We start from the raw sequence: 21,668 nt of genomic DNA, 5'->3' as shown, positions 1-21,668 counted from the left end.
TCAGCTGGGTTAGAGAATTTAAAGGCGACAAGCACAAGGCTTTGTGTTGTGTTTGCAACAAAGTAATCGACATCGAACGCATGGGAGAAAGCGCTTCTCACATGAAAGGCAAGAAAACATAAAAGGAACACCGTTGTCGTTTTAAAAATGTTAAATGCCATCACGATGATCTCGTCAAGCCTGAACTATTTAAAAGTTGTAGATGACTTAGTTGAGTGTTTAAGAAATGAAAAAGAGGACGGAGAAATCGGAGACTTTTGATTTTGTGAATAAAACTGAGTCCTTGAAAACAATTTTTTGTCCTTGAAAAGTCCTTGAAAAGTCCTTAAATTTTGTTTGTCTGAAGTTGTACGAACCATGTAGAGTGTTTTTCACTTGAGTATCGAAAGTAATTTCCGTTTGGTTTGGTTTTGCATTACTTCGCTCAGCGATTGGTTTAAAAATCTCGCGTCACTTTCTCAACCAATCAGAACTAAAACCAAAACCAATCGTGACTCGCTCGCGCACGTTTTCCCGCGCTTCGTGCCGGCTTCATGTATTTACTTGGAGTTTTGATTGGTTCACTGAATTGTGTGTCCTTTGTGACTGGCCAGAGTGATCACTTTGGTTTTGTGGTTTTACGACACTTGATCGAAAATCGCTCTCGTCTAACTCTGTATAAAATTCATTCTTACGTTCTTGGGCGAGGAAGTAGGGGCTAAATTTCCAAAAGTTCACCGGAGGTTTTTTTCTTTCCGTAACTAAAATACGTCGTGAAACTCTGTCTGAGACTAGCATAGAGGAGACATTGCCATAGAAACATCCATTTTGTTCAATTTCAGCTTTACATATAAAGGCACTTATTAGATGATCTCCATATAATTGAATTTTGCTCTGAATTTGTAAAACAAGGACTGCAGAGAAATAATTATACTATCTTTGATTGCTGGAACGTGTGTAGCGCCTGTATTTTTAATTTTTTAGAACCGTGCTAAAACATATGGCATATTTTTTAGAGTTATTCAGCGATGCAAATCCATGAAATCTGGCTGATTCAACTCTGAACTGTCAAACTATCACTGAAAACAGATTAGCTGTCAGAGAAAAACTTTACATTCGAAGTAAACAAAAATCTTGATTTTAATCATTGGTTGTGAAAGTAACTTAATTTTTAATTCACAATGCATTCGCACGAACTTTATACTTGTCACACGGGTGACACGCGTCTTTTCCTTTTAAAATGATTACATTTATAAAAGGAAATGGCATTTCTATAGAAACTGATCTTTTCAGCAAGTATGTTTGACGAGTATTGTTTTATATTGCTGCTAAACAATAAAGAAACAGCGAATTCGTTAAATGAAGAACAAGCAACTTGTGTGGAAGGTATAGAAAGTTAAAATTGGACTCAAAACAGCTGAGAACAATTGCATGAATTCTTGAATTAGTGCTGTTGATTTAACTGTTCAGTCAGGCATGTGGTCTTGTTTGAGCTTGATTTTAAACGGAGGGTTTCACCAACAACAGACACGTGAGGTCAGTTAGCAGCGTTGATTATTTCCTTACCTCCAGAGCTTGATAAGTGTCAATCACCCTACTGTATTGCACTTTTAGTCCTAAAAGTTTGACGCCATGATATTTTTGCTCTTTTATAAGTGGATTTTGTTTCTTATGCATTACGACATGCGGTGATTTCAAACCTTCTTTGCATCAGTGTATTTTGTGTATGTGATGGATCTAGCTAATTCAGATATTCCCAGGTTGCGAGAATTTTAATAATTTGGTTTTTTGTTGAACGATGTATGTGGTACAAGTGATGTTAGAAACGCTTATTTTTCCTGAGATTTTTTTTACAGAAACTACCTTTAGATAGAGTTGAGTATGTATTCCATTAGCGGTGACTAACGAAAATGTTAAAATTTGCACATTATTTAAATTCTAATGAATTGAAGGAGTAATATTGTTCCATATGTAATATGTTTCTCGTATACAATTGCTAGAACACATAAAAAATGTCATTTGTGCTTTATAAGATTAGCTTTCTTCAGAATTTGATTTTGTCTCATTCAAACACAAATTAGGATTTGTGTGATCAGAGAATATCTTGTCTTGAACTTCCAGCTAACACTTCTACTGTAAAGAAAATAATTCCTGGAGGAGAAACGTGTATCAAATATGTTGCAAAAATTCAGGCTATTAATTTCACGTTATAAATAAGATTTAAATGTGCTTTGATAACATTAGTTGCGGAAACAATCACTTTCCTCCGTAGGAAAATCATCTTAGAGAATTTGACTGATACTTAGTGCGGTTAACAAGGGGTTGCTAAGTAACATGACGTAACCTCGTGACATCATGCTGTCGTGCTGACGTGTCGGAATATACCGGTCAACTCGGTCAACTCTAAAACTTCCAGTTCTCCGTCTTAGAGAGGTGTCTGTGATATAGGGAGTTTAGTTTACAGTGAAATGACTGAAAACGGCAGGGACCATCTCGTATTATAACTGTATTCGCTACTGCTCGCTCTATTTTTTGATTCGTCAAAAACGAACGGGAACTCTTTGTGTACACAGTTGTGTGTTGTTTATTGTCTGTTCTGCTTTTTACCTTTGTTAGAATGGTAACGATATCGATCTCAAGCCAGCTGGGAGCCGCCAGATGTTAAAACATTCCTTCGTTGTTCATTCTGGAGATTCTATGAATGGAGATGTGTTTTTCATGGAGGTAAGTGCACATTTCCTTCCGTTGTTTTGTTGCGAGACGTTACAGGAAAAATTCCACATTGTCAACGTAGCACTACAGAGATCCGTGGAGATCTTTAAATGCAAGTTATGATCAGTTTCTCAAGCTGCTGACTGTACTGTCACTTTTGCACAGTGTCCCATTTCACCTACACAAACCTGTAAATGGTTAGATATTCTAGTCTTCTCGGATACGATAAACCTTAGGCCCCGTCTCCTGCATCTTCAGTGTTTTGGTCAGCAGGGGACGTAAAAGAACCCACACACTTATCGTAAAGAGTAGGGCACGAAGTTGCGGGTGTTGTGGTGTGGACTTTGCCCGTTGTACCGTTGTACTGTTGAAATGCTCGGAGATATCAGCTATGTTATAAGCTACTTTACAATCCGAGGGTAAATAAAGTATTCACTTCAAATTTTACCCAGCTTTCTGACAGTATTAGAATTTTTAAGTGTTAAAGAGTAATTGGGGATGTAAATCAGCCGTTTGTTAGCCTGTAACGTGTGTTTTTGTACAGGTATGTGATGACTGCATTCTTCTTCGGACTGGCATGGGGGCTGTTGTGGAAAGATGGTGGTATGAGAAACTTGTCAACATCACGTACGCTCCAAAGACGAAAGTACTATGTCTGTGGTGTAGACAGAAAGACGAGACGATTCTAAACAAGTTTTGCACCAAAAAGGTAACTCATTTGTCACTAAAATAACTTTGTCACATGAAGCCTTTGCGCGAATCACTTGTTTGTGGTCAAACGGGGTCGTAGTTGCTGCGCATGCGCTATGTTGGTCGTCACGCAACTCACGGCGTGACAACTATGTCGTGACAACTAAGGAGAAGCTTTGCGTGACCGCCAAACTAAAGGCTGCGTGAAGACTACGCGAGCCGCGAAGCAACGAGAATTGAGAAAAGCTGGTATTGAGTTGGCCGCGCGACAGGGGTGGGAGAACATCCCTGACAAGTAAGCAGTGAAAACGCAAGCGTTTATTGTTTTCTTTCTTTTTTAACAGTGTAAAGCTTTGTACTATTGCATCAAGGAAAGTTTGCAGAGAGCTGCGGACAGACTTAGTGACAAGGGAACAGGTCAGTCAATAAATCAATAAATGCTCGTGCAGGCGATATTGCGTGCAATAAACCTCAGCAGTGTAACGTTCTTGTAGATTTGTCTCAGCGCAACCGTCGCTGAAGCAATAAAAATTCTTACCATAAATACTTAATGATTTTATGTACAAAGCGAATGGTAAGCATTATAATACAGATTTATGTTAATGTTTGCTAAAGTTTGGTCTAGTTTTCTGCAAAGACATGGTTTCTTAGACTAGTTTATTGAATGACGCAACGTTATCTTTTTTAACCATTCTGTCACTGAGTTCAGTTGTCCTTTAATTTTCTGACATTTTATCACCATAAATGAACATTCTTTGGTGACATCAAATTTTCTCTCTCTAGTCACCTGCATTTGAATCAATGCATTATTATTACGTTGGGTTATTATTGTTACCAAACAAGCAACTGACGTTTTGAGCGTTGGTCGCGACCTTTCCAAATCTTTGTTAGATTACCTTAGTTTATCAAGGTTAAAGATTTAACTTTGTGTACTGAATGCACCCTTTCACAATGGCAGTTGTGTAAAACAGTTAAATAGTCTTGTCACTTTATTGTATTGTGTTTACTGTTTACTTGTTACCTTGTGATTGTTTTATTTTCCTGTTCACTAAGTTGCTTTTCTTGTGTTTGTTTACAGGTGTTCTGTGTGTGTTCAATACATGTGTAACTTTCGTCTTTGTATCTGTTCATGTTTTTGTTTGTTATGCACTTACAGCGAAACTTTACACTTTACAAGCGTCTTTCAGCCAATGACATCACGGCAAAACTGACCAATCAGCTTCAACGGACCAGACTTATAACATTATCGACTGACAACAACTTTTCACTTGACTCTGAAGATGACTTCCGCTCAGGTTGTCTAAACGTCAGTCACCGACAACAGTTCATTTCAGAACTACTCTCACCCCGACGATCACATTATACGAACTACTGATACTCCTGGGTTCAAACCATTAACTATGAAACATAGTGCCATCGCTTGTGGCTGGTGTGCAAGTTATTACAGACAGTGCTTTATGTACATGTGTTGAAGTGTTTGTCCCTGGTTTATGTTTGCTCTGTTTATACTTAATACATATCTGAGAAGACGGGTCTAATTCATCGGTCTTTAGAGTGCGAACAGCCCATGAAGGAAAACTTCTTTGTTTATTCCTCAGCTTGCATGCTATTTTGTCAACATGAAGAGCGAAGGGTCGACACTAATCCATAACCCTTTTCCTACACGGTCAACTCGAAAACATGGTCTTTCCGTTCGTTATTCCTTAACAGTCTTTAAATAACTTAGTATCGATGTTTATTAAAGACAAAGACATCACATCATTCCAATTGTTGTTAATAAAACAAGATTGTGTGCTTGTAAATTGAAGTACTTGCCTATTTGACTAGTGAATCTGGATTTTTTTTTTACTTTACTTTTCGAAAAAAAATTGGTCGGTCGGGCGATGGGAAACGAAACATTTTGTTGGGATGGCCTTAGTGAGAATCACTGCGTGTTGACCAAATAACGGCTGCGAAGAAAACTTCTCCCAAAAATGATGTGGAAGGTTTTGCTGTTTAATTTGATGATAACTTGTAGATCTTTACTTGTGTATGTACTTACGTTTGTTTTATGATCTTTCTACATTCTAACAGGAGTTCAACTCGGAGGGGAGTTTCCAGTAAAGGTCAGTTTTAATACAAGTTCTTTTGCATTCTATCCTGTTTTCTTCTATGGACCTATAATTTTAGGTATTTTTTGAGCCAAAAGTAGAGATAACGTTTCTCTTCAAAGAGCAATGTGCGCCTTGGTGTTCTGTCGGCGAATACTTAACGGTGAGGCTCGCGGATTAACAGCCATGGTAAAGCGCTTCTTTCCACTACTGTGGTGATTTCGTAACAAATTGCCAAACTGAGCACGGGTGGAGCGTTTAATTCCTTTTTGCATCTGCACTTCTGTAAGCTGATGTTTTCTTACTTTAGGATCTTAGTACCGGTGAAGGTGGTCTGCTACAAGTCACACTTGAGGGAATTGGCCTAAAATTTGCCACGCGAAGGGTGAGTTCTACAGTTACTTTTAATGCTAAGAATGCTATTTACTATCTTGTCAAACGAATAGGAACAATTTAGCTACAGTCGGACCTCTTTAGTACGGACTCTAAAGGAACAGGGGAGATAGCCCGTTTTATGGAGGTGTCTGTCGCATTACAGAGGTAGAGTTTATATGAAGTTTTGTGTCTTTCGGACCAAGTGAACTGTCTGTTATAGGGAGGTGTCCGTATTATTGAGGTGTTCGTCAGGGGAGGTTAAGCGTTAAGCGTTCGTTTGGTCATTCGTTCGCTCCTTCGTTCGTTCGTTTGTTTGATTGTTTATTTGCCTATTTATTAGTTTATTTCTAGGTTTCATTATTCGTTATTTTGTTGTTTGTAGGTGCATATCGACTTGTGTCACATAAGAAACTGTTCCACACAAGGAGGCGTGTTTCTTTTGGAGGAATTCGGTGAGTATAAATCTCAACCTTTTTATGTCCAAGCGCAGCAAGACTGTTTGCAGTAAAAAATGAATAGCTGTGACCTTATTCCCAGAATATTAGCTCCAGCGGACTGGATGAATGTGCGCCCTCGGAACGTGTTTGGATGTGGTCATTGAAACTGTCTTGTCATTGGCTCTTGGAAATAGTACGTTTTTGTTCAAACAACATCAACAATGGTCAAGCAGCATAGAAACTTTTCTTACTACTTTTTATAGATTCCCTATAATTCAGTTATCTTTGGAGAAATAGTTTACTGGTCACAACTAGGGCAGTCAGTGTCTCTCAGTTGCCCGTAATTTAATAGATTTTACAGGCCTTGGTTGCAGATTTGAACGATAAATTAAACAGTCTCATTGCTTTGTTACAGTGCCAGCAACACAAGGAACAATTCAACACAGATTTGGTTCACAAATGGTACGTCGACATCTTGTTTGTTATTTACACGCTCGTTATATCCGGATTTCACTGTTGTTATTGTTAACCCTAACGCAACCTTAAGCGATTGTCACGCATGTAACGCAAGCTCACGTGTGTAACGCAAGTTCACACATGTTAAGCAAGCTCACGTATGTAACGCAAGTTCACGCATGTAACGCAAGCTCACGTTTGTAACGCAAGTTCAAGCATGTAACGCAAGCTAACGTTTGTAACGCAAGTTCAGGCATGTAACGAAAGTTCCTGCATGTATCGCAGGTTCACATGTAACCGCAAGCGACAGTGCGCGCGTGCCCATTTAAAGTGATTTTTTCAAGATGGCGGACGAGACAGAACTGCTGAATATTTTGGTCGCGTTTTCGCTTGTGTCACCGTTATTCACACGGTAGACATGCAGACGTAAATGCAAGTCTTTACGCACATTCGATTCGTGAAACAAGTACTATCCCATTCTTACCTCTACTTAATATATTTGTTTGGTTATATTTCAGTGCAATCAAATCTGCTACGCAGTCCTGTGTCTGTTTTCTTATGTGGCTGCATCACGGAATACAAACAGCACTGGCTGAGGAACCATGGACCAGTTGTGCGCATGCCTAAAACAGAAGCAGACTCGACACCAAGCCCGTCCCAGTGCTCTCGTTTTTTGATGGACGAAATTACGGACCAGGCCTCTTTTTCGTGCCTCAAGTAGATGCAAAACAATGAAAGATCACCCCTCCCCCACCGTCAAAAGACAGACAACGAGTTGAAATATAAATCGAAACGAAAAACTACCGGGACTTATCTTCACAGATCGCTCAATCGTTTTCATTTATAAAGCGATGTAGCAAATCTTTTGTATATCGTTGGAGATTCTAACGGCGAATTATTTATTGCTAAGTTTGTCATTTTAACTATCTGAACTTTTTAAACGTGACTTTGTAATGTTCCTTCTTGAGGACGTAACATTTCAACAGTTTAAATACTCTATTTAAAAAGATTTCTCTCAATTCGAATTCCTGGGACAGGAACTTACTAAATACTGATGGGTATATTTTAGTAGCAATATGGAGGGCTTAAACCATGGGTCTCTTTTAGTCTTGTGTTATGGCCCCTAAACTTGGCGACCCTCAATAAAAAGCGAATCAACACCTTATTTAACATGGCACAGACCGCAAATTCTTACTATTGTCGCCGACAAAAGAAAATTATTCAATTTGTTACTGAAATATTTCAATGTTCAAGCCAATGCCAACAATCAGAAAATCGAGTTTGCTTCATTATCGACTCTCGTTATGCAGACTTTTAGCAACCAATTGAAATTATAAATTATTGACTTTAAAAGTGATTTTATATGACTAACGAATTTATAAACTGCATCATTCGCCAAGGCAGTGTTTGCTACATAATCAAACAGAGACGTGGTTCCTAAGCAACCAAATAAATCATATCGTTGAAATATCTTAACAGAAAGAGGAGGCAGGCGAGCAATGAGAAATTTCCGAGAAAAGATTCGGGAGTTTACTCTTGGGGAGAAATGTGAGTGTATAAAGTCACGTAATATTCAATTGCCTTTACAAAAGTAATATAAATTGCCATATTTATTTATTGTACGTAGTAAAGCGACAAGGATACAGCAAGAATTAAGTTAACACAACTAATTTAAGTTTTACATAAAATAATTAAAATGCCTTGTCCATTGGTCTGGACGTAAAGCGAAGTAAGGGGGAAGAATGCTTCAAAATTTTGAATAATTCTTGTAAACTAAATAAATGCAGCAGGGTTTGTAAATAAAATATGTTTTTGTATTTGCCTTGTTATATGATCTGCATAATTAAATACGCTTTGTGATCAACCAACTCCGATCCCAGCTTCGCCCGAAAAGAGATCTGGGAACGAGATTAATTCGTGCGCGAATTCGCGCGAATTTGGACCTCCTCGTCCCCAGCGCCTCTTGTCCCTCTTAGCCGGCAGAACCTGGGGCACGAGGAACAAGTGGCCCTGAGGACAGGAACTGATTGGCTAGATTTAAATTTCCGTTGTTAAAAATATAGCCAATTAAATCATGTGTCTCCAGAGCCACTTGTTCCAGCGGCTCTGGGGACGAGAATGGAATTTGGATCACTCAGAGAAACGAGAAAATTTGGGGCTAGTGCTTTGGGATTCACGTGGTACAAAAGAAAAAAAAATGGCCCTAGGAAGGAATAAATTAACGTTGGACAGTGCTCGGAAAGAGCAAAATCTCATATGCTTGTAATTCTCCTTGAGCATTGCTTTTCTCTTTATGATTTGCCAGATAAAGTAATACAAAATTGCTAACGATACTATGTAGCAATTTCGATTATTTTCCGATTAACGCCGCTTAGGCGAAAACTGTAGGTTCTTTCCCAATGGCGGGCTTCGACTGGTTTGTCTCTTTTTAATTTGAGCGTTTGTTTTAATTATTATTTCGTATTTGTTATTATTTGTTTTGTTTTCTTCATTATCTGGTTAAATTACAATACAACCAGTTGAGAAGTATTAATTCTTCTCGATAATTCCTTAGTCTTCCACTAATCGCTGTCGAAAACGTCCAAAAATGGCACACTCTCCTCAAAGTTCTGCCCCAGCGAGATTCGTCGAAGCCCGCTGGCCGTCACTTGTGTTCTGCATCATGCAGGCACATATAGCATCTGCCCACGACGCGGACTGTGTTGTCAAATTCATTCTTGACTAAACGCCTATAGCGGAGGTCTCTTCTTTTGGAGTATAATCAGTCTATTGAGAGAAAATTAATTAACATTTACAGTAAAATAGCCAGGCCGTCGCCTGTGATACAATAAAATATTTTAAGTAATTATTACTGGTCAGAAAGTCCCATATTACCCTAATATGACCGAGTGTGAAACATCTTACCTTTATTTAACTGAAGCTTTTTCCGCGAGCCAGCTGTGTTCAAACTCTTCTCGTCCCACGTGAAGAGTAATCGAACCAAAAGTTAACCGTACAATATAAATACAATGTTAACAAACAAGTCAGGAAAATAACGAAAAATCATTAACGAAAGAATTTTTTATGTAACACAAAATTCTCCAAACTAAGACCCCGTCCACACTGACCCGGGTAAATTTGAAAACGGAGAAATTTGAGAACGCCGCGTAAAATGTTTTCCGTCCACATTAACCCGGGTAAATTTGAAAACGATACCCACTTTGGAGAGAGTTTTTTGAAAAGCTCCGTTTTCGGTGACCGAAAACGCCGGTTCAGTGTGGACGGTTGGCCTAACCAGAGAAAAAAAGATGCGTTTTCAAATTTACCCGGGTCAGTGTGGACGGGACCTAAATCTGAGAAATATACATGGCATGTATACATGTGTTTTTGCACTGGCTGCATCACAATACCAAGGAAACTCTTTGTTCCCCAAGCCATTGTGTCCTGTTCAACTTGAATCGGATGTTTATGTCAGAAAAAACCATCGATTTATTAATTGTCTCGTTCTTCACTGACCTTCCCGATGATAATTCTGAAATATCAACTGAGCAATGAATTTATGTCAGTGACTTCCTTGTTTAGGCTCTGTTTACCATCTTACTCGCTCGCCTTTAATCAAACCAAAAGTTTAACTTAACATAAATCAACTGATGCTTGTAAAATTATAGCAAAAAATTTTTGTAAGCTGGATTAACCGAAATATTATTACTGATATGATTAAAAGACGCGTTCTGTGGTTTAAATTGTAAATATAATGAAGCTTTTGACGGATTCAGGTGAGGGAAAATTTGTAAAAGTGATTCTTTTTACAATCGCATGTCTTTTTCATTGTGTTATTTAAACTTTAGTTTTAAAATTACTGTTAAAGAAAAATATTATAGCATTTCCCGCAGAGCGTTTTGAATCTTTTTCTATCACCTGCGCCCTGGTCTTGTAGCTTAATAACCGGCCATCTGTCAAATGGAAATAGTACGAGCGGACTTGATGTCAACAATGAGATGATCTGATTGGCTGACAAATAAACCAAATATAAAGATCAGCCGATTGTCAATCAAATTGTATGTTAATTTCCATTCTGTATAGTGGAAGAAAATTTATGCAGGTTCGAATCGAAAAAAAAGAAAACATTCACTAAACGCAATCTTTATCTTGAGCTGGGAGGTGGCCGTGTGACTTGAAAGCGAGAGGCTGCGAGCGAGAGATAGGTTGTGTTTGTGGTATTTAAAGTTAGTTTAAAGGTAAAATATGACGTATTATTTATGCCATCTGTGGTTGGATTGGGGAGATCGATCGCTTCTATCTCATTTGATCTTTATTTTTGTTTAAGGTTTACAACAGAAGAACCGTCTAAAAATGGCGCTCGACTGTGGGATGAAGTGTTTGAAGTTTCTTCTGTGCGTCTTTAACTTGGTGTTTTGGGTGAGTCAGGCTTCCAATTTCTTTGACGTATTTTTTGTCTTTTCAGCCGGTTTTACTTTTTGTCTAAGTATTAGCGTTTTGTATTCATTTTGAAACTCGAACAAAACAAAACTGGCTTTCGGCTTTTGCGTCGCTGTATGCGGCACTAACCGCTCATTAATGTTTCAGTGTCTTGTCACTCGCGCTAAATTTCTACGGCCTATATTTAATTGAGATCAAACTTTCGCCGCGAGTTTGAATTCAACAGAAAAATGAATGAAGCCCAAAATTTTCCAGATTTCAAAATTTTAAATTTTTTTTGAAGATTTTCGCTCAGTGTTGTGATTTGCCTGACTGAGTAAATTATATTTTTCACACAATTATATATTTAAAATTGAGTATTCTATTCTTTCGAGATTTTTTTTTTTTGAATAACGTCAACTCTCAACTTTGATCAGACTGGAAAAACCACTGCCTCGGCGTTTACGGATTACCTTGGGGGAACTTATCGGCTAATTTACGGCTCAAAAAAATAAATTATACGTAGAACATTTGCAAATTCATGATTTTAAGCCACGCACAATTATTTTTCTACTTTTTAAGTTTATTATCAAGATGTTCTTCCGTGCCGCTTTGCCGTTGCATTCAAAGAGACAGAAGAATTGGAGCTTTGCCGCCATATTTGATTTTTTTTTCTTTCTTCTTCCAAGAAACAACATATGTTTCTATTTCCGGTCATGAATAGAACTTTAAATCCTTTTAGTATTTGGTCAGCGATGAACGTCGATAAAAAGGAGACGAAACTCGTTTTGTTCGTTCTAAAAAGCACAATTCTTGCAAGAAAATTAAATAAAAGAAAGAGCTCTTGGAAACCTTGCTTTTTAAGGTGTTTGACAAGTGCGAGCAATGAAGAATAGAAAAGTACTTTCATGGCGTCCTTTTGTCTCAAGTAGCGATCGAAAACGTATCTAAAAAATAATCTTTCAGCGCAATTTAACGCGAAGAACCTGAGTTACTCTGCAGCTTAAGGTCATGACCGAGTAGATAAATGCCATATTGCATACTGACAGCCCGTATGTTCAGAAGCTAGTAGGTCATATATGGCTAGCGATCAAGATATTTCATTTAATTATCCAGCTAGCGGTGGTAACCAGGGTAGCCAGTTACTTCAGGAAAAATGCCAACCTCAATTACACTCAAGTAATCCTTTCTCTTTTATTGCCCAAATTGGTTTGAATAGTTGTTTTATTTAGAGTATCTTTACCATCGTTTTCTGCTTTCGAGATTTTCTTTTGTCAAAAAGCAGTAGCTTCAAATCTTCCCTGCTTACTTAGCTGGTTTCCCTATGGAAAAAGTTTTTGAAATGCTAACCTTTTAACATCGATAACTGTGATTTCATTACAGATCCCTATATATGAATGAAAATTCATATAAATATTAAATTAACGCTCAAAAGAACGGTAACTGACTGCGCTTTTAAGCGCCAGATCTCATCATTATTCATTTATTATCATATTCAAATTTTGTATTCTATTTGATCAAAAGTCGAGAAAATGAGCGATAAACTATCACAAACAAGGGTGATATTAGCTTTTCGGCTCGCCGTGAAATTTATTACGAACAATATTCTCGTGTTTGCCCAGATGCTCCTTTCCTGCTTGTACTTAAATTATAATTATTTTTAACCGCAATTTTTTGTAGTATAAAACTCTCGGTTTCTCTTACATTACCGCTATCACTGTTTTATCATTTCTACAACAGAGTATAGATTTTAAGATTATGAATCTTTGAATAGAAGAGATTAGCGGTTTTTCTCGCTGTAAAAGGTTTAGAGCTAAAAACTCGTTCCCAGAGCCTGCGATCCTTAAGAGTAACGTGGGCTCTGGGAACGAGATCAGAAGCTGTGGAACCATAATTGCACATGCGCACTGAAGTTTAAAGGAGCAGTGTCGCGATATTTTAAGTCATTTTTCAGATTTTTTCCAAAGTGAAGAAAACCTCAGAATAATAGTTGTGTAATGAAGAAAAACAACAAAGGAGTAATAAAAACGCGAAAATAATAAAGGGTGGTTTCAACTGACGAAGATTAAGACGGATTATGAACGACAAACTTGAAAAAAAACTGGCCAGTTTTTTTCAAGATTAGTTGTCCGTGAAGTAGCTCCTTTAAAACAGCAGTCGATATCATGGAGTTAGTTGTTATATCTCTAAAGGCTGGTTTTTCACTGCAATAGAGTCGGAGTCGTAATGAGAAGCGCAGAGCGTTACGATCTAGTGAAAATCAAGCCGACGGATTCGTAAGCTACGTCGCTTATGATCAGGTGAAAACTGAAATAAATTGTCGGTGCTGCAAGCAGAAAGGAAGCACTCGGCGGGCGTGAGAACTAGCATTGGGATTAGTCTGTTCCTCCGCTTCTACTTGCGATTTAGACAAACTAGTTTTCACTGGATCATAAGCGACGGAGTTATCAAAAGCGGAATCGGAAGAAAATGGAAACGTTCTGATTCTTTCGACTCCGATTTCTGTCGAGCTCAGTTATGACTACATTTTAATACGACTCCAATTTTAGACTTTCACTACGTCGTTAAGCCTGGTTTTCACTAGCGACGCAAGCACAAGCGCAAGGATAACAGCTCTTATTTTACCGTGGAAACAGTTTCGACTCAAGCAAAAGCACAAGCGCATTGCATTTCGATGCTTGTGCTTGTGCTTGCCGCAAGCACAAGGACAAGGATCAAAATTTGTCGTTTTTGCGTGATTGTGCTTGTGCTTGAGTCGCTAGTGAAAACCAGGCTTTACGTAAGCGATCGTACGACCAGCCTTAAATTAACTGAACACCGCAAATACAGATTCAAACATGGCCAATATAAAAGCGACGATTAGGGCTACAAAATCGACTATTCTGTCCAAGGAACATATGGAAAAAAAAAAGCCTATTTCTAATCGTAAAACACCTTTGGGTTATGTTTGGTTCCAGGCCGGCGGAATTGGAGTGATGTCCGTTGGGATCTTCGCACGAGTAAGCGCCAGCAACTACTCGGGACTCATGGATGAAACTGGCTTCGAGACCGCGGCGAACATTCTGATAGCCGCGGGATTCCTGGTAATAATCATCGGAGCTATCGGCTGCTGTGGAGTGATGAAGGAGAAGAAATGGCTGCTGCTTCTGGTAAGATAAAAATAGCCTTAGATAAAGATTTATAACATTGTGATAATATAACGCGCATTCTGATTGGTCGAGAATTGTTTCATGTTAAGTTATGTAAGCACCATTATTAAATATCATTAAATTTTGCTGGCTTTATTCTATAAAAGGAATAGTCAACGGCCGTTTCTCGTTTACATAGTATGAACAGAACAAACAAACACTCGACAAATTAAAAAAAATGTTTGAAAGTAGTTTATATGAGAAACCTTGTCTGCGCCTCGGGTTCACATGTATAAACTTTAGAATTCGTTTCCATCAAATGCAAGTTATGTTATCAGGTTATAATTATGCCATTTGTATTTTTTAGTGGTATTCAGTTTAAAATTGTTGGGTTTCTTGTTTTGTTTGTAGTTGTCACGGTTGTTTAGTTTTGATTTTACAACTATTTTTCTATTTTCTATAAATGTAGTATTCATTCTTGGTGATGATGATTTTCATTTTGGAGATCGCCTCCGGAATCATGGCTTACTCTCAAAGGGACAAGGTATTTATAACCTTAAAGCAATTAATTGTTTTAACTTTCGAGATTTTTAAGCCAAAACGTTTTTTCTTGTTTGTGTCAAGGGATGACCTTGCCCTACTGGGGGCAGTTCGAGTTTTCTTTCTTGCACCGAAGAACTTAATATCAATTCTCAGTAACGCTTATGTATGAATGTTACATGCACGAAGAGAACTTTTGATGAGAAAAATTATTCAGTAGTGTAGCAGCTCTCGTAAGCTTATAATTCTACTGGTCCTCAAGTGTAGCCGTTTGCTATTGTTTCGGGGGCTAGGGTCGCTGTTCCTGTCCTGTTGTTTGTTTTATTGTTAACTCTACGGGTAGTTAGCTATTTATGTGAGGCCCTGAGAGAGCTTCTATCGTACTGACCATACCTTTCTCAGTTGCCTCAGACTACAGACATTTACATATCATTGCATTTTGTTGCCTTTCGTTCTGTTTTCTTCTACACTGTAATAATAATAATAAATAATAATAAAAGCTTTTATTTATACACGATAAATGTTTTGCAGCATAGCTGATGTGGTCGTGTTTACAAATTACTATTGAATCTAACTAAACCCTTAAATAACAAGTAAAGACTACAAACTAAGCATTCCAAACAAACAAAAATACACAACCTCTAAATCCCTAATACTTTCAAAGCACCCTTGAAACTTGCCAACGATTCTTTAAGGCGGGCCTCGTTATTCAAAGAATTCCATAATGTGGCCCCTTCATAAGTAATCGACTTTTTGAGAAAGTCAGTCTTTGGTCTTGGTACTGACAAGCAATTTTTCCTTCTAAGATTGTAATTAGTCTTCTGCTCCGTCCACAAGTGTTGTAATTGGACCGGAGCACCTCCAGATACACATTTGAAGACAAAACAAAGTACCCTGCGGATGTACATTTGCCTCAATGGTATCCACTTTGCTTGACGCAGTACGTCTTCTGAAGGGGTGAACCAGTCTAAGCCGAAAATTATCTTGGCGGCACGCACATGGATCATTCTCCATTATTTGGTTTTTAATTAACTACTCGGCCACGCCCATTCCCCCCTTAAGTTCCCTGAAACGTTCCATTAGTTCACACCGTACAACACATTAGTTGATGTTGTTTTTCATTTTAGGTTATTGACAAGATAGAAGGCATGGTGAACAAAACTATCACGAACGAATACGGAGAGAAAGATCACAAGAAATTAACGGAGGCCATTGATAAGGCACAACAGAACGTAAGTTGTAATTCAAAATTTATTTCTTATTAAAAGGAAGATCTTATGTTACATGTATGTTTATTTTATAGTTTTTTCATGACTTTTATTAATGGTAAGGGTAAAGTCTGCGTTTGAGCCTAGTGGCTCATCAGGTCGGAGCTTATCCCAGTTTCTGTAGCATGAAGCGGCTAAGAGTATTTCTACTCCTCCCTGGATGGGATGCTAGTCGATCGCAGGAATACCACCGGCATTAAAATTCGCTTGTACCTACTTATTCATACACCTGGGTTGAGAGAGGCACAGCGAGAGTCAACTGTCTCGCCCAAGAACACAACACAATCACCCCGGCCAGGGCTCGAACTCGGACCGCTCGATCCGGAGTCCAGCTAGTCAAGTCCCTGAACTCTCTCTACCGCGCGCCCTTTATAGGGGTTGAACCCAGGCGTGCAAAGAGAGAGTCCAGGATAACTTGCATGCGCATGCTCAGAACGAACCAATCAGAAGCGAGGAGTGTGGCGTCACTTGCTTGGGACGCGCGCGCTCGGTTAAAAATGCTCGCTCAAATGACGAATTCAACTACGCGACCAAGCACGCGAATAAATGCAAGAAAAAACTGTGCTCAATTGCATCCAAATATAATTCAATTAACAGCTACAAAACTAGGAGTAGTTGATGGAGAGCGATTTGTGTTTTGGCGTTAGCTTTTAGTAGACACTGACTGGAAAGCTAGGCTTTTTAAAGTTATTCCGGTGATCCAGCTTTAGTACACGGTCGCGTAGTTGAACTCGTCATCTGTGCGCGCGCGTTTTCAAAAGTGCTGCCAAATATGGTTTTTCCCCCAGTTTTGGGGGAAAAACTGGCGCATGCGCATGCAAGTTATCCTGGACTCTCTCTTCGCGCGCCTGGGTTCAGCCCCTATAAAGGGTGTTTTGAATATAAACTTAAGAGATATACAAACAATGAAAAGACAAGAAATACAGCAATATAAGAAAAAAAGATGCAATGAAGAAAGACTATAAGGGAACATTAGAACCATACGTGCTAGTCCACCCAAAGATACCTACTTTTAATTAAAAAAAAAAAGAAAAGTAAACGAAAGAAAGCTAGTTAAAATGTTAAGACTGTTATATTCCGAAATAGTGGGTGATCAGGATAAAAGTCCTTGCTCTTATAAAACTCTCTACATCGTTGTTTCAAGCATGACAGGCTAAGATTATCATTCCTAAGCCCATTGGGTAAGTCATTCCATAAATAAGGAATACTATTTAAAAATGTGCCCTTAAAAAGCTCAGTTCTTACTAATCAGAAGTAAATTTCAGTTTATTACTTGATTTAGCCTTTAATAGCCTTAACGTGACGCGTCAATGAAAAATAAAGAAACCCTTTAGCAAAAAGGATGAATTTCTTAAAATACTGATAAGATTTTTGTTTTCGTTGCTCGACAGTTGAAGTGCTGTGGAGTTTCGGGCCCGTCTGACTGGAAGAACACAACGTGGTACAAGCACAGCGACAAAAAGGAACCGTTCCCAGAGTCGTGCTGCAAGAAAGTAGCTTCAAAATGCAGCGCCTCGGCGAAAGCTGAAGATATCTACCAAGAGGTGAGTATGAAAGCATCTGTTTTCTTAGTTTCTTAAGACTTCAGTGAAACAGCGGAATGTGAAAAGTGCTCGACAAAAAGATTTCGTTGGTTGCAGCTTACTACTAACAATTCACAATTTGCAAATTGTTTTGAATGGGCTTAGTGACTCTTTTGACCATCCAAGAATTTTCTGGAGTGGGGCATTTAGACAGAAAACTTCAGCTAGATTAAAATAATACAGGTTGACAGTTGCTTGTGACAAATTACATTATTCGTGGCTAGTCTGACACAGCGTTTCGTCCCAGCCAAGATCTTTCTGTTTTCAAGTGGCAAACTCGTTGAGCATCGCGATCAAAGTTCCAATTTTGAAATATTTCAGCAAGGCTACAACTCCTGATCTGGGTTGCTATCTACACCAGTGTCTGTTTTTTGTTTGCTTGTTTGTTTTATCACCTCTTAGCTAGCACGGGCAGGCTATAGGTACAAACAACCACGACTTCTCATTTTGCACTGCTGTTGACACCGACGCAGTTAAAGCAGAGCATCATCTAGGTTAATTGCCAGCTACAGCGTTATTTTTTGCTTGCTTGCTTGCTTGTTTGTTTGTTTGTTTGAATAAGGCCTTGTAATAGGCTTCTACCAAGATGTCCATTTTGCTTGACTTCCTCGCGCACACGAATAAACTGGAGATAAAATTTCTCATTCCTCGCTTGTTTTCAGGGTTGTTCCAAAGCACTCCAAGAGTTCGTCAAAGGGAAAATGGCTGTCATTGGAGGAATAGGTGTTGGAATCGCCATTCTGCAAGTAAGTTTGCCGTCCTTCTCTTCGGTTAGTTTGAAGATGAAATGAATTTGGTCGAGCTGTACGAACGACCCTTCCCAGTAAATACCCCCCTCCCCCCACCTCCCGTCCCGTATACAGACCCAGAAATCGGAGACGCCAGCATCCTTCCAATAGTTAGTCCTTTCCAATTGTTTGAACTCGCATTGTTGTATTTTTTTGTTGTTGTTGGAACTCGCTCTTTCCTCCCTCGAAGACTTTGCACGTGAGCACGTGAACTAGTAAACAGCCAATCGCGGCCTAGGACGCGCTCGTGCGCGCGTTGAGAAACTTTCATGTTATTTTCCGGAATTGTTTTTCGCTTTTGCTTCGAGTTTAGAATATCTCAATCTGACGTTGTAATGTGTAAGAATAAATCGTTGTGTTATTCGGAGATTGAGCCTTCAATTTCATGGAGTGATTTTAATGCCAATAAGCCATGGAATTATCATCGTCATCATCATCATCATCATCATCATTAAATCATCATCGTCATTATTATTAAATCACTGCTCTGTTTCTTTGCAGATTCTTGGTGTTGTATTCGCGATTTGTCTGTTCCGATCTATTGGCTACGAGAAGATATAATAAGTTAAAGATTGTGTATTTGGGATGGGTGATTTGTCTGAAATGGAAACGCGGGAAAATTGTGCGTCGTCGGTTAAAAAGTACGGAGATTATTTTGTTTTGGCCGAGTGGCAATAATGATAAATTAGAAAAGTGTTTGATTTGTTTTAATCGTAATAACTCTTTTTAGGAAACCTTAATGCCTTTGTGCTTCCTTGATGTATATCGTATACATAATAATTCAATTTCTAAATGAGAATCAGCGTATGCTACAATGTAGTACCCAGGCGTCCTCTTGCCGGCAAACTCATGACGTCACTATTTTGTGACCGCCGACTTACTCGATCTCAGGATCTTGCTCGCCAAAGAGAGAACGCCTGGGGACTAGGCACGTCTCTTTCAAATTCCAAGTGATTGGTTTTATTTATTATTTATTTATTCATTTATTTATTTTCATTATTTTTCTAACGAGGTAACCGATAACAAGGTGTTGATCGTATAATATTTTTAAAAAGCTCTTAAATTCTCAAATAATATGGTCAGGATCAAATAGCCACCTGAAGTGTGGAACATTATCTTTGAAATAACTTTCTTCGTAGCAGAACCCAACGGCTGACTATTGGCAAAACGCGCAATCTGATTAGCTTCATAGGTGCCTTCTATCGATCGGTAGTTTTTCGCTGAATTTTATCAATATTAACCTTCAATAAATCAATTCTAGCAATATTCTGTGTTTAATAGATCAGCCACTGGGTTATACTAAAAGACGACTCGCTCTCGGTTTCTCGTTTCTCGGTTTTTGATAGTTAGCTCGGGGGTTTACCCCTCGCCAACTATCGAGCTTGCCGTCTAGTATTATTGTAAATTATGGGTCATGTGTTCATTTTCAACCGTTGTAAAATTTCACCAATACCAACCCCTTTCCCAGCTCTCTCTTTTGACAATGTCGTTGAAAATTAAGATTGTCTTGGAATATATGATCATCAATTTTCGTGGTCCAAAAACATTTGTCCATCGCTAATTGTAAGATGGAGTGTTAAACCTTTCCCAAGGCGCTTACCCTGCAAACAAGGATTGGCGGAGAGGGTCCTAGGCAAAGGGCTGTAGAGAAAATGTTAGAGAGTAATCTTGTGTATGATTTAAATGTTTCTGAACCCAAGTAATTCTTTAAATGAAATTAAAAAGTACTTCCTTATATTAGCTGTAAGTTCCAGATCTTTTATTTTTCGGTTTTTGATAAAACCTGGGCCCGTTTGACCGAAAGACAATAATTGCTAATTTGCTTATTTAACAACCGAAGTTTGAATAAAGGACAAAAATGAGAAATAGTAATTGGTTATCTTTGAAACTACACTGGGCATCAGCGTTAATCTGGGTTTTAAACAACCGGCCCAACAAAACTCAGGTGTTTTCTCATCCACAAGTGCTGCAATTGAGACTTTAATCATTGAATTTCCTTACTGAATCGTAACCAATAATGGCAATAGTAAGTCCTTATTTTCACATGTATTGTAATTTCATTGAATACCGAATCGTTGTACAATAAGTCTCCTTATTTGCCTAAATACACAACCTCAACCAAGAAAAGAAAAGAAAATTTTAAGTGAATTTTACTGTCTTGAAACACTAGAATAAAGTACAAACTACATGAAGGGTAAACGAGTGTTGTTGTTGTTAAAATACTAGATAATAAAACCATGAAAACCACGCGTGGACGGTTGCAACGAGCTATCATAGAATCCTTGGTATTGGCTTTGGACTGGCTTAAAGGTTGAAGAGGGGTTGGGGGGTGTGGTAGTGGTATGGAAAAAAATTCGGAATGAGCTGACACGAAACGAGGTGTGCTTCAATGGTATCTGTACCGGCGTTGTTCATTTACTGGTGTAAATCAGATAATTTCAGTCAACATGTTTGGAAATTTTGTCAGTAGCCCGCGGGTTAAGGAGGTTTCTAGCAACTGTCGAACACTTTCCTATTGTTGTCGTTTTTCTGTATCAGGAATCTTTACAACCTCAGAAACTTGTTAACGGTTACGCATTGTTTTTGATAGAAATACTGTATTCGAGTTTATTATTGTAAAAAAACAAATTGGCGTCAGTTTTTCACGCCTCTGTCCTGCTTAATATTGATTATAAATTTCGTCATAACATTGTCACCTGTGGCTCGTGGATGCACAAATATTTTGACAATGTTATGACGAAATGTATTATGAATAACAGGACAGACGCGTAAAAAACTGACGTCAATGTGTTAAATACAGAAACAAGTATATCGGGTAACTGTACACTTCACTATTAAGTGAGCCTTGCAACCGCGACATTTCAATTATGTCGGCACATTGAACGGATTCAAGAAAGACTTGGGCAGCGCAAATCCATCCTTTATCCATCCGCTATTAGGGAAGTAATATATCAAACACGAGCGACAGTGTTTTATCGGCATATCCAAACACCGAGAAGAGAGTTGAAAATACGACGCGCAGCGGAGTATTTTTGACGGAATTCGAGGTGTTTCGATATGCCGATAAATCACTGTCTCGAGTGTTTGGTATATCTTCTCAATCGAAACCAAAACTAAGGAGTAAACGGAGAAATAAAATCGTAAAACTCTATGCTAATTAAGCCCGGGTATCCAAACCTCCTTCACGGTTATGATTTTCTTTGTTTTAACTTGATGAATTATTA

The 21,668-nt window shown here is 38.5% G+C and overlaps 2 protein-coding genes across 4 annotated transcripts in view; both read left to right on the top strand.

The window, feature by feature from the left end:
- LOC144631697 (MAP kinase-activating death domain protein-like) overlaps positions 1-8,556 on the top strand; it is a 32,176-nt gene extending 23,620 nt beyond the window's left edge. For all 3 annotated transcript variants that reach the window (XM_078490200.1, XM_078490199.1, XM_078490201.1), the window contains 8 exons: positions 2,596-2,703; positions 3,236-3,400; positions 3,726-3,798; positions 5,455-5,486; positions 5,782-5,856; positions 6,229-6,298; positions 6,699-6,745; positions 7,258-8,556. In XM_078490200.1, coding sequence (XP_078346326.1) covers positions 2,596-2,703; positions 3,236-3,400; positions 3,726-3,798; positions 5,455-5,486; positions 5,782-5,856; positions 6,229-6,298; positions 6,699-6,745; positions 7,258-7,335 — 648 coding nt within the window. In that variant the 3' untranslated portion in view covers positions 7,336-8,556. The remainder of the gene's footprint in view (positions 1-2,595; positions 2,704-3,235; positions 3,401-3,725; positions 3,799-5,454; positions 5,487-5,781; positions 5,857-6,228; positions 6,299-6,698; positions 6,746-7,257) is intronic.
- A 2,280-nt stretch (positions 8,557-10,836) lies between these two features.
- On the top strand, positions 10,837-20,643 carry LOC144631846 (CD151 antigen-like). Its single transcript, XM_078490423.1, has 8 exons — positions 10,837-10,956; positions 11,046-11,137; positions 14,095-14,286; positions 14,735-14,809; positions 15,933-16,037; positions 17,465-17,617; positions 18,319-18,402; positions 18,946-20,643. Exons 2-8 carry the CDS (start codon positions 11,072-11,074, stop codon positions 19,003-19,005), a joined length of 735 nt encoding a protein of 244 aa, XP_078346549.1. The 5' UTR covers positions 10,837-10,956; positions 11,046-11,071; the 3' UTR covers positions 19,006-20,643.
- The last annotated feature ends 1,025 nt before the right edge of the window (positions 20,644-21,668 follow it).

Source organism: Oculina patagonica, chromosome 12 (assembly GCF_052425735.1).
Source record: "Oculina patagonica isolate OP01 chromosome 12, crgOcupat, whole genome shotgun sequence".
NCBI classification, from domain to species: domain Eukaryota; kingdom Metazoa; phylum Cnidaria; class Anthozoa; order Scleractinia; family Oculinidae; genus Oculina; species Oculina patagonica.
Note: the sequence above shows the minus strand (reverse complement) of the source record. Positions and strands in the feature narration are given on the sequence as shown.

Bases quoted from the DNA above. Each gene is read 5' to 3' on its own strand.
- LOC144631846 (XM_078490423.1), top strand. From the start codon at position 11,072: ATGGCGCTCGACTGTGGGATGAAGTGTTTGAAGTTTCTTCTGTGCGTC. The intron at 11,138-14,094 runs GTGAGTCAGGCT...GTTTGGTTCCAG, and splicing joins TCTTTAACTTGGTGTTTTGG to GCCGGCGGAATTGGAGTGAT. The intron at 14,810-15,932 runs GTATTTATAACC...TTTTCATTTTAG, and splicing joins CTTACTCTCAAAGGGACAAG to GTTATTGACAAGATAGAAGG.